Source organism: Protopterus annectens, chromosome 1.part2, assembly GCF_019279795.1.
Source record: "Protopterus annectens isolate FY-2018-M chromosome 1.part2, PAN1.0, whole genome shotgun sequence".
NCBI lineage: Eukaryota > Metazoa > Chordata > Ceratodontiformes > Protopteridae > Protopterus > Protopterus annectens.
Window position 1 is genome coordinate 931,200,892 of NC_056727.1, and position 19,813 is coordinate 931,220,704.

At 43.3% G+C, this 19,813-nt stretch overlaps 1 protein-coding gene across 8 annotated transcripts in view; it reads left to right on the forward strand.

Moving 5' to 3' along the window:
- ENAH (ENAH actin regulator) overlaps positions 1 to 19,813 on the forward strand; it is a 1,657,477-nt gene that overhangs the window by 1,045,838 nt on the left and 591,826 nt on the right. For all 8 annotated transcript variants that reach the window (XM_044059827.1, XM_044059830.1, XM_044059831.1 and 5 more), the window contains one exon: positions 16,190 to 16,274. In XM_044059827.1, the coding sequence (XP_043915762.1) occupies positions 16,190 to 16,274 (85 nt within the window). The remainder of the gene's footprint in view (positions 1 to 16,189; positions 16,275 to 19,813) is intronic.

The following is a 19,813-nucleotide window of genomic DNA, read 5'->3' on the forward strand; positions in this document are numbered from 1 at the left end:
AAGGGGTTTCATCACACAGCTTGGAAGGTGGATGCTCTTTCTTTCAGTTGGAAAAATCTTCATGTGTATGCCTTTCCACCTCTGCCTCTTCTTCCAAAGGTGCTCTTAAAGGTCAGACAAGACAAGCCAAGGATGATTTTAATAGCTCCAGATTGGCCTCGCAACACTGGTACCCACTACTAAGGAGTCTGGTAAGGAAGCCTCCATGGCCTTTACCTTTGATTCCACATCTGTTATCTCAGAAGGACGGTCATCTGCTCAATGTCAAGCTTCACTCTCTTCATCTAACAGCCTGGCATATTCTGTGTTGAAACACAGCAGGTCTCAACTTCCTCAACAAGTTTTAAATGTGATTATGGAAGCTAGAAGACCTAGTACAAGGAAAGTGTACGCAGAAAAATGGAAGAGGTTTTTATTTTGGAGTACAGCAAAGAATTTGGAGATTTCTGAGCCTAATTTGAATGTGGCTCTTCAATATCTTACTGAGTTATTGGACAAAGGTTTGTCCTTCTCTTCCATTAAGATTCATGCTGCAGCAATTTCAGCTCACTATGATTGTGACCCACCATTGTTTTCGCATCCTTTGTTCAAGCAGTTTCTTAGAGGGGCAAAGAATGTAAGACCCACACGTAGAGCTCCTACTCCTGCTTGGGATCTCAATTTTGTGTTGGAAAAACTTACTCTACAACCTTTTGAGCCTGCGGCTACTGCTGAATTGAAATACTTGTCATGGAAGACTGCTTTTCTGTTGGCTATTACTTCTGCAAGAAGGGTGTCTGAGTTGCAGGCCCTTATGGCAGTAGAGCCCTTTTGATTTTCCATAAGGATAGGGTATCATTACGTACTAATCCTTCCTTTATGCCTAAGGTGGTTTCTAGTGTGGCTTTAAACCAAACTATTCATTTGCCTACTTTTTATGCAGACCCCCAAAATAAAGGGGAAAAGATTTTGCACACTTTAGATGTACACAGGCAATTGCGTTATTATTTAAGCAGGACTAAGGATTTTAGGCAGTCTCAGCAGTTGTTTGTTTCTTTTGCTTTGAGTTCGCAGGGCAAGCCTGTATCTAAACAAACTATTTCTAGGTGGATTGGGTTTTGCATTGCATTTTGTTATTCCCATCATGGCAAGGAGATTCCAGCTGGGATTAGGCCTCATTCCACTAGGGCTACTGCCACTTCAACAGCATTTCTAAGGGGGGTGGCAACTAAGGATATTTTGGAGGCAGCTACTTGGAGTTCAGTGCATACTTTCTCTAAGCATTATCACCTTCCTCTCTACTCTAAGTCTAGGGCTGGTTTTGCCACAGCTATTTTGCAAGGCATGTTGTCAGCTCCTGCTTCTTTATGATTTGCCAGCCTCCCTTACCTCTGCTTTGGGATTCTACCCAATAGTTAGGACTGCAGCAATGTGGAATGAAGAACATAGTACAGTTTTGTACCTACCATAAATGTAGATGTTCGAGGATCCACATTGCTGCAGTCCAATTTACCCTCCCTCCTTCCCCTCTGTGTTTAGGGGTGGTTGTGTAGGTGAGGTTATATGCTGATATTTTTGTATATATTTTTGTATATATTGTACATATTTTTGGTGCAGGTATATTGGGCCTTGTCTTTTTAGGGTCTTCTGACATCTGGGGCAAGAAAAGACTGAGGATATGACGTCGGTCATGCGCATTAGTACCCTGACGTACTGACGTCAGTCTAATGCGCCCTGACCGACGTCAGCCATATACTCTGGTATTCGGGCCGACTGGACAGCGGACTACCCAATAGTTAGGACTGCAGCAATGTGGATCCTCGAACATCTACATTTATGGTAGGTACAAAACTGTACTTTTTTTTCTCTTTGGCGCATTACCATGATAGAGTCCCTGCCAGTCATCACAATACAGTAACAGACCTCCTTTCTACAGTAGCTAATGGAAGTGGTAAAGGGCATCATTTCACAAGCAGAACAGCCGCAGCTATGTACTGGGATGTTCTAGTGACCATTAACACCCAGTCTGCAAACTGTCATAGCTCTTTTTTTTTTTTTTTTTTTTTTCCTGGCCAGACCTGGAGTCAGTCTCTACAGCTGTACAAGTGACTTTGGTTTTCTGTTTCTTAGTAGCAGCTGAATTACTGCCTGACCTGTCAAAGCTGACTGAACCACAATTGTGACTATACTGTTACTGTGTACTTAGGAAATGCTGCATGCAGGCCCTTTGTCTGAGTTATCTACTCTGGTAACAGTGACTTTTCAGGGCCTCCTCATACAGCTGTCCTTTGGAAATGTGGGTTCTGAACTAGAGGTAGTCTCTCTCATCCAATATTCCGAGCAGGCAGTTTGTCCCAACTTGGTGGCTAAGTTTCAGCCCTGTCATTCCTGTTTGGGTTCCTCAGTAAGGTTTCCAACAACCGTGGTGCACCTCACCTATCTTAGACTGCATTGGAGGGGCATTTCCTGCACTAGAACTTATTTCTTCGTTCATCACCCTGCTGTACCCATCCCAAGGTTACTCATCCTTCAGTATGTTGAAGGCATCCAGTTATTTGTTATATGTTTAGACAGATAAATCAGGCAGAATAAAGATTCTGTGTTTTCTTGCCCTTCTTTTCTTATATGGATAGCACTGAAGGCAGGTAGAGTCTCCAGTACTTGTAGGTGTTCTCCCATGAGGGGGTATATCATTTCCAGTGCTATCTTACATATGTGTAACATGTCTCTAAGGTCTGGGCCCCTCCCGTTTTCCAGCATAGTTTATCCGAGCTTCTGGAAATTAATTTCCTATGGTTATCACAGTGACTGAGGACTTTACCAGTTCAATGAAAATGGCTTGACACCACCCACTTTCTAACATGGTAACCCCTAAAAAGATAGATGTACACTGTGAAACATGTAGCTAGCATATGTTACACCTCATGACTCGTGGATGGCCATCATGCTGACAGAAGCTGAAATCACACTTTGCCAGATAAGCATTGTAAAGCCATGCAGCTGTTTTAGAAAGTCAGACTTTTGTTTCACTGCTGAACCTCATATACAGTTAAGATGGTTGAAAACAATGGCTGGTCTATCAATGCCACACCTCCTCAATTTGAATTAGATTTGCATAATAATACCAATGATGCATCCTTTAAGAGTTTGAACTCGTAACTTTTGCTTTTTTCTTTCCTTTTCCTCTCTGATTTTCAGAAAGTACTCAGAAGTGATCTCTGTTCTTCCTTTCAAAGGTCAGGTCTTCCTTGAAGACAGCATGAATGATTTCTTTATTCCCCTATATCTTTCTGCTGTCCTGTTGTACAATCATTAGGCCTAACATTCCCTTTTGACTCATTTGCCCCCTTCCCCCCCAACAAACATCTCCTGATTTCATGACCGTCTTTTTGCAGGAGGTGGAAGGGCACTGCTGAGGTGGCCCTGCAGTATTGGCCTGATGTGTGTGTGTGTGTGTGTGTGTGTGTGTGTGTGTGCTTCCATCAGTACTAGTAGACAGATGCTGTGCGTGCTGTGACTGGCAGACCAGGGGAGTTGTCTAGGTCTTTGCTGCCACTTATAATGGTAAGTGGTCTCCACTGGGTGTCAGCATTGCAGAGGATTGGACAGCTTCCTGCTTGGTGTGATGGACAAAAGACCTCAGCAGTTCTATGCCAGCCTAACCATCTGTCTCCTCTAGCATCTGGGCTCAATAGTCAAGAATTCAGATAGTTTTGTCTTTGGAATATGGTAAAAAGGCCTGTCAGATGTATGTCTTCATGCACTAACCACCCAGCAAGAGGAAGATGGGGAAGAAAGTCTCCCAGACTGTGCTAGCTCCTTTGTGCTTCCATAGTGCATCCTTTCTCACCCTCCATCCCTATTTTTTTTTCCTGTCACAAAAGCTCCAACAGGAAATGAAAATGGCAACAGGGTGCATTCATTATTTCACTGGGGTAATTTTAAACTCCAAACTGAGTTATTCCCTTTACTTGCAGTTAGGCCTAGACCCTTAACTTCAGACACATCTACTATTTCTACAGAATATGCCTGTGGTAAGCCATTCCTTCTGCAGAGATGCACACATTTGTGATATTGCTTAGGGCCATTTAATACAGCCCAGTGCATATGTATTTGTTCTTGCACCACCTCATTCTTCAAACTTTATTTTTAATTATTTATTCCTTTCTTAACATGGTAGATTGTCTGGTCCTTAAGTACTTTTCAGCCATAACTCAGGCCATAAGGGATATAAAATAATGTAGAGGACATGATGTACTCATAAGTACAGAATATAACAAGCAGAGTGCATATCCTAGATGCAGAATATAATGAAATGGGATGTAATGGCAGGAGTAGAGAGAATAAAGTCAAATCTTATAAGATACTTAGGTCTTGATTGAGTTTAGATTTTGACTTCAGAGGTGTGTGTACATAGGTTCATAGGTGTGTAGTAGGCTAATGGCCCTGGAGCCTTTACAAGCCTAGCCCATAGGATTACCCTGGCATCGTGCCACCCAACCTTAGTTCCTAGTGCCTCTGTCGAGTAGAGCCACTGGAGTGATCCCCGGGGTGAATTTTCTATTTCCCATCCACTCATCAAGATTGCTCTTAGAGGGCCAGTGAAGTGCTCTGCTTGACATGTATGGGAAGTCTGTTCCATAGCATGGGCAGTCTCTGGGTTATGAACCTGTCCCTCCAGCATGTTCTGTTGATTGTGGTAGTGAGATTGAGGTCTCTGGAGCATGTGGTGCGGAGGGATTGTGATTTCTTTAGATGTAACATTTCTAACAGAGCTGGGTCAGACATGGCTTTGTAAGTCAAACTGCGATCGCCTCTGCGTAGGCGATATGAGACGGAGAATAGTTGGAGTTTTTTGAGTCTGTCCATAGGTTCACATCTTCGCCAACATAATTTCTTGAAGAGTAGTGTTCTTGTGCCTGCTGAAAAATTGATAGTTGCAAAGCCATCAGATTCTGGACCTAGTAGTAGTTCTGGCCATGTCCAAGGAAAGCAGATTAAAGTTTTGTAACAAATAGTTTGTACCTCTCAGATCTAATTTGAAATCAAAACCACCTCCCTCAAAGCACAAGAGCTGGAAAGTAGCTAAAATGGAGAAATCCTTCATGCATACAGACCCAGCCCCACAACGTTCCCTGAATAAAGAGAGGGGGAATACGTTTGTTTCCAGCATCTTGGCTATTACTAAGTCATGCTTGTACAAACACAATTTCCAGGAGGGGCTATTAATCCTTAAGTGTTCTTGTTCCCTTACTGTTTCTGTGGTACCACCATACCTACCAGCTGTCCCGAATTACTCGTTTTTTTCCGGGTTTTGGGGCCCAAATAATGGGGTGCCACAATTCCCGAGTGGCACCCCTTCATTTCCGATTTTTTTTTCTTTTTTTTAATTTTTTTTAAAATTTTCCATGCTTTAGCTGATGTCATCGCGTGCGCAATGACGTCAACTCATCAGGGCTACCAGCCTGTCAGAATCGAGCTTGTGGCTGACGTATTTCCAGCTGGTTTAAATGCTTTGCGAGTGGGAACGAACCAGCCAGAAAGGAAGGCTTGCTCGCTCAGCAAGGATTTATGTATTTAGAAGGGCTCGGGCTCAGCTGTTATTATTCACTCGGCAAAGGATTTATTTGCATTTAGAAGGGCATGGAGTCCTTGGAATCGGCTGTTAGAACAAACGGATTTGCTCTGGTAAGCTGAATGAAACTGCTCGCTCTGAAACGTTAAATGTTATGTAGTCCTATCTCGCCTACATTCTTCACTTGTGGGTTCGGAGCCGAATGTCGGCAACGACTCGGCCTATTTACTAGCTCGAAAGTCTTTGATTGGCTGGGCTAAGATTGTATCCCACAGTACACTGCTCCACATCCCCAGATCTCATTTGCCGCTTGTAGAGTTCGGACGTGGTCTCGACTTGGCTGTGGCTAAGTATTGAAAAAGTCTATTTCTTGCGGAAAATTTTTCGCTAATTCTTGGCTAAAATAATTGTGTTACTCAGTAGAGTGGTTTAGTGGTGTTGCTGCATTGTTTTTGTAGAGTGAGAGTGTGTTGTGTGTAGTATCCCTTACACCGTTGGGCTAGGCCTGTTTAAGTTAGAGGACCTAGTCCTCCTCGTGTACTTGTCTGGTTAATTTTTCTTACTTTACGTTGAGAACTGTTTTAGTTAGAGGTTCTCCCCTGTGCCTTGTGTTTCGTGTTCTCTGCTTCTGTGTTAGCGGTTTCCCGCCTTTTTTTTCAGTAGCAGCTGCTACTAGTTGTTAGAATGTCTAAAGAACAAAAAGAGCATAAGCCCTCGGGCTTTAAAAAGTGTACTAAGTGTGCCTATAAAATGTCTATCACAGATGGACAACTCGGTCTGTGTTTACTGTCTTGGAGCCATCCACCTTCAGGAGTCGTGCAGTTTCTGCCACGCCTTTAGTCCTCGGGTGCTCCAAGAGAGGAAAAACAAATTGATTCTAAAGGGACTGCTAAAACCGTCCTTTGAAGAGGATTTAGGTTCGGCTCCCAGCTCCCAGTCGAAGTCTAAATCCTCCAAATCCAAGAAGAGGTCGCCGGCTCTATTGTTTCAGAGCCACCTTCTAAAATTTCCATTGTGGAATCTGCTTCCTCGGCTTCACCGACTTCGGGGCCGCAGGAGGTAACTGTATCAACTGAGTCTGCATCCGCTCCGATAATTTTGGAACCGATTCGGAGCCGGTCGCCAAGTTTAAGGCATACTTCTCCAGATAGGAGGTCTGCTTCTCCATCCATTTTCTCCAAATCCTCCAGGCTTTCCGATTTGGATGTAGATAGGGTGGTGCAGAGGTTCCTACAGTCGCCGGTGTTGGCCAAACTTTTTTCGGCTCCAACCCAGTCGGCTCTGGAGCCAGCTCTGTTGGTTGTACCTGCAATTCCTCCTCCGAGCGCATCCTTGTCGTCGGAGCCAGTAAGTTCCACTCCGAGGAACGTTCCTGTGCCAGTGCCAATCCCCCAGTGGGATTTATCGGTGCCAGCATCGGCTCCGACCCTGTCAGCTCCGTCCACAGGGTTCGAGACTCTGGTCTTCTCGGTCGGCCCCGAAGGGGATGTCTCAGAGCACCAGTCGGTGCCGAGCCTTCCCATTGGCACCTCGGCTGCTTGGACTCCGGTCCCAGTCATGGCCTTGGAAGGTGGTTGTTCCTCCGATTCGAGGCTATGCGGAGCATGCTGGCTAGGTCAGCTACTTCTCTCGGATCGGTCCTTCCGTCCCCTATGACACCGGCGAGAGCTTCTGACATTCACCTATCCTTGGATAGCAGAGCGCAGGGGCCTAAGGATACCCCCATGAGTGGTACCCTTCTTTCTGAGGGGCCCTCAGAGTCTGTGCCTGAGGAACCCCCCAGAAAGAAAGCTTGCAAGAGGAAGCACATAGACTCCCAGGACAAGTCCCTCACTTCCGATACTGACCTCGAGGAGTCGGAGGGGTCCCCTAAGTCTTCCTCTGAGGATGTTTTGTTCTCTGATATCCTGGAGATCTTGAATCAAAGAGGAGACTGGCCTTCCAAAGCCCCCTCCGAGGAGGAGTCAGTATTCCTTAAGGCCTTTGGCACTCAGCCCTCTGCCTCCTGGGTGTTTCCACCCTTCGAGCTCCTGGACCTTATTTGTCGAAGGGTGTGGGAAACTCCTGACTCTATGGAGCCGGTTCCTCGATGCCCCAACAAATTTTTGTCTGCCCCTCAAGGGAAAGAATTTTTGACAAAGGGAGTCCCGGTAGATGCTATGGTGGTGGCGGCTGCCACACAGAAGGAAGTTGCTGAGTCTTCCTCTTCGGTCCACCCCCCAACAAGAAGCCTAGGACTATGGATCGGTACGGGAAGCGTACACTGTCTTCAGCGACCTTTACTTTGCGGTTGCTGACTTATTTGTCTCAATTCACGCGGCTCCAGAGAGATCTCCTTAAAGAGTTAGAGATGCTCTTAATGGGTAACATGCCTGAGGTGGTGACTCAGACTGTCAACGCTCAGCTCTCTACCCTCAACTCCATTGCTAACTCTTCCATGCGACTGATTTCGTATGCGGCCAAGGGAGCTAGTAGGGCGGCTAGTTCAGGGGTGGCCCTCAGGAGGCAAGCCTGGCTACGCCTGTGTCATTTTGCGGAGGCCTTTAAGTCTTCCTTTACTGATGCCCCCTTCAATGGTTCCTCCCTGTTCGGGACCAAAATCAAAGACACACTCACCAGGTGCGAACAAGAGGGAAAGACCTTGTCTGCCGTGGGAGTCCATTTTTCCCTCCCGTCGAGGCCTTATCCCAAGGCTCAGCGAGGGGGAAAGATGTGGTTCAAAAAATCACAAAGGTCCTTTCCTACCGCACAGGGTGAACCCCCGAGGCAGGGAGGGGGTCGATGGGGAGATGTTGCCCGCATTGGGACCGTGATTCCTTCCGCGGTTCCCCATACTCTCATTCCTGATGGTGTGCCTGGCTGTGCTTCTCCGGAGCCAGTCGGGGGTCGAATTTCCCAGTATCCGGAAGCCTGGGTCAACATCACCCAGGACAGATGGGTATTGGGGATAATCGCCGGAGGTTACATCATCCCATTTCACTCCACACCTCCTCCCGTCAAAAGGATCCCAGATGTTCCACCCAGTGAAAGGGGTCAGGCAGCAACAGAGGTTTCTCAGCTGCTAGAAAAAGGAGTCATCCAACCAGTCCCCCCAGACCAGATCGGATTAGGAACTTACTCGAGAATCTTTTTGGTGCCGAAAAGAACGGGGGACCTGAGACCCATTTTGGATCTCAGCCGACTCGATCATTATGTACACAAGTCCAAATTCCGGATGGTCACGCTACAATCGATTCTGCCGTTATTGGGAAAGGAAGTATGGATGTGCTCCATCAACCTGAAGGATGCTTAGTACCACATCAAAATGGACAAGAGCATCCAGATGTCATCTATGCTTCCGGCTGGGAGCCAGGCACTTCCAGTTTCGAGCCCTGCCCTTTGGTCTCACCACAGCCCCCAGGGTGTTCACCAAGTGCATGGCAGTGGTGACGACTCACTTGAGACGTCAAGGATTCCAGGTGTTTCCTTACCTGGACGACTGGCTCCTGTCCGCCCCCACCAAGCATCTACTTCTTCAAAACAGAGATACTGTTATCGATCTTTGTCACCAGTTAGGCATCACAATAAACTGGAAAAAAATCTGCCTTGCTACCCTCACAGCGTGTCTCATTTATAGGAGTAGAGTTGGACACTATTCGGTTGAGAGCGTTCCTACCTATGGAGAGGATCACAGGGTTACAACGACAGGTTCGGATGATGATGCCTCTGGCACACGTGAGGGCAAGACTAGTGCTTCAGTTACTGGGGACAATGGCATCCACTATCATGATGGTCCCGTTAGTGAGGTTGCATATGAGGATCCTACAATGGCTCCTATTCGCCCAATGGTCCTTTCAAAGACTACCACTATCCCATCCGATCTTAATCACAGGCAAATGCAATCAGGACCTCAGTTGGTGGCTATGCACCAACAATTTAGACGTAGGGAAACCCTTTGTTTCACCTAACCCGGTGGCCACAGTGACCACGGACGCCTCCCGGATAGGGTGGGGGGGCATTATCTCGGCAGGATGGTCCAAGGCACGTGGCAGGAGCACGAGATGGACTTGAACATAAATGTCCTGGAGATGAGGGCAGTGCTCCTAGCGTTGCAGGCGCTTCAAGATGTCCTCCCAATAGGGACTATTGCGATACACTCAGACAATATGTCAGTAGTGTGGTATCTCAACAAACAAGGAGGAACCAGATTGTACCCACTATGCAGGGAGGCCATGAGAGTGTGGAATTGGGCGATAGCTTTCCAGCGGGCCTTGGTGGCAACGCACATCCCAGAGAAAACCAATGTGATCGCAGACAGGCTAAGCAGGGCGATCCTCATGCCCTACGAGTGGTCCCTGAACCGCCAGGTGGCAGACAGCATATTCAGCAAATGGGGTCAGCCTTGCTGCGACCTGTTTGCCAGCCCTCTCAGTGCGAAATGCAGCGACTACTTCTCGCTTATTCCCCCACCGGGGGATCTCCAAGGGACGCTCTGGCACACAATTGGCCCTCGGGTCTGCTGTATGCTTTCCCTCTGTTCCCCCTCATCTTGAGGGTGATCCAGAAAGCGCTATCCTTGGGAAGCAGATTGATTCTGATCGCGCCACACTGACCTCAACAAGTATGGTTCCCCTTCCTTCAAGCAAAAAACAGTCCCCTGCACGGAGAAAATTGCACGGCAAAATAGGATCCAAAGAAAAAATGAAGCCAGCAACTGGATGGCTGAGAATGGTTAATTTGTTAATCAGGCATTATAAAGACTTCGATCTCACAGACCGGTTTTGGCATAGAGTTAGCTTAGCCTTCTTCAGTATCACACTGAAGAAGGCTATGCCGAAACCGGTCTGTGAGATCGAAGTCTTTATAATGCCTGACCCCTACACGGCTCCCATTGACTCTGTTTTGGAATTTTTGTCTCATTTATTCTACCAACGGTCTGCCTCAGCCACCATCAAAGTTCAGCTAGCGTCTATTTCTAATTATCATGTGGCTTATGAACCTAGCTTAATGGCACACAGGCTGTGTAGAGCATTCATGAAAGGTACTCTTCTCCTTCGCCCCCCTGTATCTCAACCTGTTATGCCCTGGGACCTCAGTTTAGTTCTGCAGGCCCTCACTCTCCCACCCTTCGAGCCCACGGCTTCCTGCGATTTAAAGTTTCTTACATGGAAATCTGCCTTCCTGATAGCTATTACATCGGCCAGAAGAGTATCAGAACTCCAGGCCCTAGCAGTCAAGCCCCCATATTTGATATTCCATAAAGATAGGGTCTCTCTCAGACCAAACCCGTCCTTTCTTCCCAAGGTGGCTTCCTTATCTAATATTAAGCAGTCCATAGAGCTGCCGGTCTTCTTCCCCAACTTCTCCAATAAGGCAGAGTACCAGTTTCACCTGTTGGATGTTCATAGGCAACTACGCTTTTATCTACACAGGACTAAAGATTGGCGGAAGTCAGACCAGCTCTTCGTTTCGTTCTCAGAAAATCGCTTGGGGTCTGCGGTCTCCAAGGTCACCATTTCTAGGTGGTTAGCTGGTTGCATCTCTTTTATTTACCAGGCAGGGGGAAAGAGCCTGCCTTTTCCAGTCAGAGCACATTCTACCAGAGCAGTTTCCACTTCCACAGCCTTTCAGGCTAGGTTATCAATGGATAATATATGTGCTGCTGCAACATGGGCTTCTCCTCATACGTTTGTTTCCATTACAAATTGGATGTGGTGTCCAGGGGCAGGTCATCTTTTGGCTCCACAGTGCTCAGGAGTATTTTCCATTGAGCCACCCAGGATGTAGGTGCTAGGGACGCTGTCCCACAAGTGAAAGGCGAGATAGGACTACATAACATCAATTAGTTATGTACTCACCATAACGTTAGATGTATGTAGTCCATCTCGCCTCACATTCTTCATTACCCACCCACCGTCCCCCACGCCTGGAGGATTTGGAGTATCTCCTTGTATATCTCATGTTACTAGTCCCTTTGGATAATTTGTTGGACCTCGTTGTCATGAGTATGTGTGTACGTTTGAGCGATAGATATGATTTTTTTGTTGGCAGCAAACTAGACCTGGGGATGTGGAGCAGTGTATTGCGGGATACCATCTTAGCCCAGCCAAAGACTTTCGAGCTAGTAAATAGGCCAAGTCGGAGCCGACATTCGGCTCCGAACCCACAAGTGAAGAATCTGAGGCGAGATGGATTACATACATCTAACGTTATGGTGAGTACATAACTAATTGTTATCCCCACGTAATCTTTGCATGTAAATATAATTATTAACATGCACATGGATCGATGTAAGTAAGCGCAATTAGAAAATTAGCACACTAGATTTAAAAACATGCAAAAATCGTCTTCTAGAAGACACTGTGCTGCCATCTGTGATTGTGCAACAGAGAACTATTTTTAAATATGCATTTCTATGCAAAATATAAAAAAGAAGCTCCCTTAATGAGATTATAATGAAAAACTATGTCCCAATGTATTATAGTAATAATTATCAGTGGAGATGCGGGTTCTGCAGCGTTTTTCTACTTGTCTTCTCAGTCTCTGCATTTGCTTGGTCTAATGCCAGCCGAGCCATAAAGCACAAACGGTGTACATCTCAAACCTCCACCAAAACATATTTCTTCAGTATGCAGCAGAATACAGGTTTCAGAAACCTCTGTTGCAGTGAGCAAACCTGGTTTAGGCAAGGGGGCTCAATGTGTGTAGTAAGGCTGTATTCCATAGAATTGATCACTCTCGTTGATGAAAGCTCCATGCAAGTATTACAACCAAGAGGCAAAGCTAATGCTAAACACCCATGGACACTTCCCTAGAACTTTTTGCTGGTATTGGAATTGCATGATACAGCAATTCAAAGAAGCGAAAAAAGTATATGCTATCTTTTTAAGGGTGTGTGTGTGTGTGTGTGTGAAAATGCCCCCATTGCAATACACCTGGTGGCTAGTGTGTGTGTGCACGTGTGCATGTTGCAATACACCTGGTGGCTAGAGGTACTCTGGCTCAAACCATGTACCTTGGGTACAGGGGTAAAAAGAGCCTAAAGTCCCTAGCCACCACCACCACTTCTAAATTTGTCCCTCATATTTTCATCTAATCTGAGACTGTTCCTCATAAAATCTGTGGTTTTCAGGATTTTTGTGGTAAATCATTGCAGGATTGAATTCATTTAAATAATGGCAGACATTTGAATTTCAGACTTCATATTCTTCAGAAAATAAATGGTAACACAAAGCCTTTTAGTCTAGCAATTTTCTAAGTTTATAAGATCAGTATTTTAAATTTGTCCCTATTGTGGGGCTGTATTCCCCCATTATTAGCCTTGTCCAGGCTTTTTGTGCTAAGAGTTGAGATAGCTATGGTGACAAGTGAGAAGAACTGAATTTGTATTCCCTGATTATTGGTTTTGTCCAGGTTTTTTGTGCAAAGAGTTTGAGAGCTATGGTGAGAACTGAATTCACTAAATGATAGCCATTTAAGTTTCAGTCTTCCTATATTTCATGAAACTTCTGATTTGGCATAGTGGTATGTTGCTCTGATTGTAGTGGGTTCGAGATTTGCCAGTGAAATGTATGGTGATAACACGGCATTTTATTCTAGCAACTTTCCAAAATTATACAAGCAATGTTTAAAAATGTGTCCCTGGTTTTTGGCCTTTTGTACCCCCCCCCCAAAAAAAAAAACTGAAATTGAAAAGTGTGAGAAGCTGTGCAAGATGCCTATTGCTTACACTACTGTCATTCTATTTATAGTGTGGGTGTGGACACACTGGAAGTAGACTTTTATGATGGAAATTTTCTGAATTGGGCAGTTTTGTTAGTATTGGTTCATGAATTTTGTTACATTGCCTACAGCCTATTGGAAAAATGTTCAAACAATAAATGTAACATGCGCTCTTACAAGTGTGCTGTATTATACACGGAATATAATTTAATAAAGTCAGGACGGTGTATCAAAGAAAACATGTATGTTTCTTTTTTTGTGTGCAAGGGACCATTGATTTGAAAACTGCCCAAAGGTAATCTTTATCCACCACTGGCCAAATGCATTTTCTTTGAATGTGGTGTGGATTTCAATGCTGTTTCAATGAATGTGAGTTTCAAGGGCAGACATGTTTTAATGCCAAGTCTATTTTTGTTGTGAGACAGTGTTTTGTTTAGCAGATGTCTATTGGTGACGTTTGTGCATTGGGCTGTAAAATGTAAAAATAAAATCCAAGTAATCATTGTATTAGTAAAGCAGTATGCATACATTAGTGTTTATGATAAATGGGTGAAATCGCCAGGTAATGGGACATTGGAATGGCTGCAGGGGGACTCCGGTGCCATATTTTGGTCGTCTGTTCTTCAGTTTGCATTTGAAAGTTGGTATCTCACAATACCGTTGGAGTGGGCGAGGTTACATAATTATGTATGCAAATTTTATGTTAATCAGCGTACAGATTTGTACCTATTTTTTATGGGCCTTGTCCAGATTTTTGATGTTTCCAGGTTGAGAGGTATGGGTACCACACTGCTACCAGCTAGACCACACTAGCACCCCAAGGTCACAACTACTGGACACTTTTAAAATAAACCAGCTGCGTCTTATCATTGTATGTTAACTTTAGCAAAACTCGCTCTCTCTCAGAAGAGTGGATTATCAATAGTTGTATTTCATAACTGAATAGTAAAATCACTTAAAATTATTCAGATTATTAAATACAAACTTTTCCTGCAAATAGCCATAGCAAAAATATATTTGGTTACCTTTTCACTAGGACAGTTGAATACAATTGCTAAATAGACAGCTTCAGAAAATGTTTACTGCAAGCTAACATGGTCCACACTTGGCCCCAGCTTAAGATGACTGCAGCTGTGTAACTCTAACCTCTGAATTAAGCACTTGGAGGAACAGCAGGCAGAATTATACAAAACCGTGAGCTTACTGTGACAGTAAGTGGTTTCTGTTAATGTAACAGTTGCAACACCGCAGCAGTACTTTTATGTTCCATATGTTGAACTTTGAAAAGAAACTGAGTTTCAGCTGATGCTCAGCCTTTGTTAAAAAGGACCACATTACTTGCAGCTGATGGAAAGAGGTTTCCTGGCATAGATCAACTCTGGCAGGTAGCCATCAAGCCTGGTTTCTTTTGAACAGCTTTCTCTTTCCCATTTAGTTTAGTTGCCCTGATTAACTTCCTGCACATTCAGCATTTCCATCTTTGTCAGGTGACTATCTCTGCCTAAAGCATTCTAACCCTTTTAAGGTAAAATTATTTGGATCTCCAGGCACTTTCTGCAGTCTCTAACAAGGAGTAATAGTTTCTAAAACACTAGCTCTAAGTACTGTGTCTCTTATCTGTACGAGTTTCACTTTGCGTTTCATTTGCATAATTTTTTCTATATTTCTGCTTTGAAACATTACCAAGAAGCACAGCTTGGGTTAAAGATGGATTGCTTAAACTACTCTACCTAGTCCCTTGTCTCGAAAGGTTACCTATCCTTGTATTCCTGACACCGTTGATGTTCTCCACTGTCGTGTTATAAGCATGTAATCTCAACCACTGTTAGAGCAGCCATGTAATGATTTTTAGGGATTCTGACGTGATAACTAAATCTTCTACTGTACAAGTAGGTTTGAAGCTTCTGGAGAGTCCAAACTATTCTCAAACATTCTTTATCGTTGTTTGCATATGATTCTTCTCTCAGTTGGTCAATGGCAGAGTCATGCTGCTGGATGCACTTCTCACAGTGGTGAGATATGGCTGAGTACAGCCTCCAGACCATGCTTTGAATCATTTAGCTCTGCTATGAACTCCGGACTCTAATCAAGACTAGCCAGTAGAGTGGGAACCCATTCAGCGCCTCCCTGAGCTTTTGGGAGGGCCTGCTCCCACTCAGAGGTGCAAATGTGGCCTAGCTAGTGACACTCCAGTTAATGTTTTGTGCATTAGGTTGCTCTTCTGTGTAGCAGAGTAACATTCCTTTGATCCCATGTTGCTGTTTGAAAGAAGTGTGATAGCTTGAACAGTTTGGCTTCGCTTATTAAATTTTCCTAAATAAAATTTTGAAATATGAATGATCTTTTTGGACAGGTGTTGCAGTAGTTAAGCTGTTGTGTGCACTGCTGATGCCCAAAAATCAGCTGGCATTGTGAATGTTGGAGCATGAAGCTAAGGGGCTCAAGTCAGTGGAGGGTGACCTTTTAGTGGTCGTGCATTATAGGATGCCCTTAGCTGGTCTTGCACAGACTTTCTACATTAGTAACAGTACATTTTTGGGAAGAGGGTCATGGGTATGACATACAGAAACAAACGTAACAATTGACTGTTTAAAAATGGAAGTTAAATCACTACTGCACAACCCTTACCCTTGAAGGGGAGACTAAATTGGCAAAGACTGTGTTGGAAAATTCTGGTCATTTGTCATAAATGAAGGTACAACTAAATATATTTAAGGAAAGTTCTTTGCCACGGGGTTAGGTACAGATGTGAGTTACTAACTCGGGACTTGATCACATGCAAGTTTTTGACCAGTTTGTTTTTGCTGATGCACTTCAGTGATTTGTATTTAGGAGTTTAAATGTATTTATAAATATAATTGAGTCATTGATATTTTTCAGATATTTATTTGCAAAATAATTTATGCACATCTGTTATTTTTTTTTTCATGTTAGGTCCAACGTTACCACGTCAGAATTCTCAGCTTCCCCCTCAGGTACAGAATGGTCCAACCCCGGAAGAGCTGGAAATACAAAGGAGGTAATTAATTTTGATAATCTACATAGTGAGAGTGTCTGTCATTCCACAGCTCAGAGCTTTCAAAAATTTGGGGTGGCATGAAGGCAACATTCTTAAAGCTCATAAGGTTGGTGCATTTAAGTAAAGCAACAGATTTTAACCATGTCTTTACACTTTCATGGTCACCATTTTGTCAGTCTGGGATGACAGGAATGCATTTCGCTGCTATTGTACATACTACAGTAAATATGCTCCAGTGCAGCTTAATGTTTTCAAATGTTTCCCGCACAGCAGTTACTGTGTTTTGTCATTATGACTGAAGATAAGAAGCTGTTTTTAGTTTTGCATGTACTGCTGAAGTAGAGCATTTGTGTTTGCACATGTTTGCAAAAGTGTATGCAGTAAACGTTAGTTCAACATGGCATTAAAATAACTTGCCTGAGGGCATTTGTTTTTGTATGCCAGTAAAGTCATGAAACTTAGTACAGTTTCCAACCTTAATTTGAATGCATAACAAATATGAATTACTGTCCTTTGAAAAGAATTTCACAGTGTAAACCAGTGCTAAAAAATTTTTTTATAGAAGAATATGCATATACAAACCAATATAATAATTGTGGTTTACAGTACAGCTTGTTCTACTGTCTCACATAATAAACAGTCAGTATAACAACCTGAGGTACTCTGTACAGGTGCTGTAGTGTCTGATGGCCAATAGAGTCATCTTGAAGTTGACATGCAGAGTTCAAATGGCTTTAATGTTTGATAAGTTTACATCCCATTTTTTCTGTATTTTTTTAAATTGCTCTGTTGCTTTCTATGTTTCATGCCACTGTCTCACCCTGTTCAAAAAAAAAAGTATGTCATCAGTTAAGTGTTTACCATTTCTGACTGACCTCTTCAACTTTCTTTACAAAGTAATTTATAGGGCAACCCCCTTGAATGCGTTTCCTGTGTGATTACTAGTTGACATTGTTCATTATATTTTGTGTTCTTTGCACAAACATTCCAGAATTTCCAGTGGTGCTTTTTGCATTTGCTTTAATATGTTACAGTTTATTAGTTTCTGTATACAAATTAGTTCTGAGCAAAGTGCTGAATGATCGAAATAGCTTTATTTCTTATTTAAGATGTGTTGGACTGTTTGGTTTAAAAGCCATCAGCACAGTGGGGAAATATAAAATGTGGTTTATAGGTTCATAGGCAAGTACTAGACTAGCAGTCCTTGTGGGGTCATTTTAAACATAGCCAATTTCCCTTAGAAAAGTGAGAATCAAACCCTGAACCTTGTGCCTGTGAAGTAAACACCTTAAACATTATTTAAAAAAAAAAAACTTCATATCTGTTTGTGTAATATTTTGTCACCAAGTCATGGTAGAAAGACTTTCATGGAATCAGGGAAACTGTTCCACTGATGGTCCTTCCATACTGCTTCACATTTGACTTCAGTAGTGCGTACGCAACTTACCCTAAATAGTGTGTTCCATGTCACAGTTGATAGTGGGGGGATAAGTACCATTTACTACTGTTTACTTCATTTGTATCACTTTTTACCCGTAGCAAAGCACTCTGCTTGAAAAGATGGCACCATGTGGTAAGTTCGATTTGTGGAAGATGGACATAATTTATCTAGTAAACCAAAGGATCATCTAAAGTATTTCTCTCATAGTGTAGTGTTTGCTTCCTTGCTGTTTTGCCCTCTGTAATACTCCATAGTAAACTCCTAGTCTTCACTGAGTTGTTATAAACCTATCCTGCTGGATACATTTTCCATATCAATCCATCCTGTAGTCCTACCGCTCAGTTCTATAGACCCCAATCTGATTCCAGTGAATTGTAGCCTAATTTTTTTTATAAGCCATTTGTCATCATGCGCTCTACAAGTAGTGTGTATGTGTGAGTGTCTAAAGTATGGACCATTGTGATGTTCTTTGTGTTTCACTGTTGCAGTCATCACAGATGCAACAGTGAATACACTCTAACATCTACATGTATGGTAAGTGTACACAGCTGTACTTTTTGTTGCATTGATTGTCAAAGGGTAAGTTTGTTGATTTATAATACTGTACCCAAAGGTTGTGTGCAGCAGGTACATGTTTAGTGTAGTTTACAGTCATTTTGTTAGATGGAGGGGAGTTTTGTGTTTGTGTCTGGTGGATGTAGTAAGGAAGAAGCTGAGTTGTGGAGTCTAATGCTGAAAGTTGTGGATATAAAAAATCAGTGCTTTTTCAAATTAAACACCACAGCATTAAAACAAATGAGGGCAAAAGTGATTTGGAATGTCAGGTCCATTATCTTGTGGAGACGCTGAAGACTGTCCAATGTGCTGGATGGAAGATTACGGGAGCCGTATTGTACTTACGGAGTGCTGTTGTGAACACCAGAATATCATTCAGTGGAATCCGTGTGGGAAGGTTTATTTTTGTGCCAGAAGGGAGGTTAGGGATTTCATTTCATGGATTCAGACTTACTTAGGGGAGATTTCCATTTTTCGTGGGCAGTGAGAAGATGCATTAAAAGTGTGTGGGGGGGGGGGGTGTTTAGATGAGCGAGTTTTGCAAATACAGAAAACAACTCATCCTGGATTAAAAAGTTTTGTCAAACAGCATAGCTGAAAATTGTACTTGAAACCACTCAACAGCTTCATTCCACATTTGAGGATTCAGTGCAGAAACTGTTCCCTTCATAACCTCATGCTGGCATTTGTGTCCCCTTCAAATCACCACTCGGGGGGGGGGGGGGGCAAATGGACGGACATTCCCCCAGTCAACTCTGTGCATATGCAGATTGCTGCTCAGACTGTAGGAAATGCTGCAGTAAAGCATGTGTAACTGTGCTGCTCTTTTTTAAGCAACTGCATGTCTGTACCACAAATGTGAACCTTATGCTACATTAAATAGATTGCATAATTTGTAGTGGTGGTGGTTTTCCGTGGTTGAAACAGGCTGCATTAAGTTTAAGCTTTTGATGACTTTACACTTTCAAACAGTAAAGACTTCACTAGTAAATATCAGTGCTGCAGCTGACCACAAAGCAACTTCCACCAAACTAGATGCTAACATGGGTGGTGTAAAGAAAAAAAAAAAGGATAATCCAAGCAATCCTCTCAGTCTTAGGGATCTGCCTGTCTAGCATTGCCCATGTAACCCTCCTTTGACCCTTCTATCACGTGAAACTATTTTATTAAAAAATCTATAGGAAAATTATTTTAAATATATCCATTTTAAAACTTTATTATACACACTTTGTGATCCTTAAGAATTCTTGTCTTGCGCCATTTATAAAAAGCTCAGTATTTTCCTTCCTGTACAAAATTCTGTAGGGACTGCAGTTCAGACAACACAGATATTCTCCATGTATTCAGGCACTGTATGTAGCCTAGAAGGTTACAGACTATTTTAATGTGCAAGATAATAAAAATCTGTTCCTGAGGTCAAGGCTGTGTTATGACCGTTATCAGTTCTTCATAGTCCATCTTCACCTCCCCACTATAACTAAATCATTCTAATAACTGTCTTTTTACCTGCTTAAGCTATATATTTCTCACAACTGGATTAATC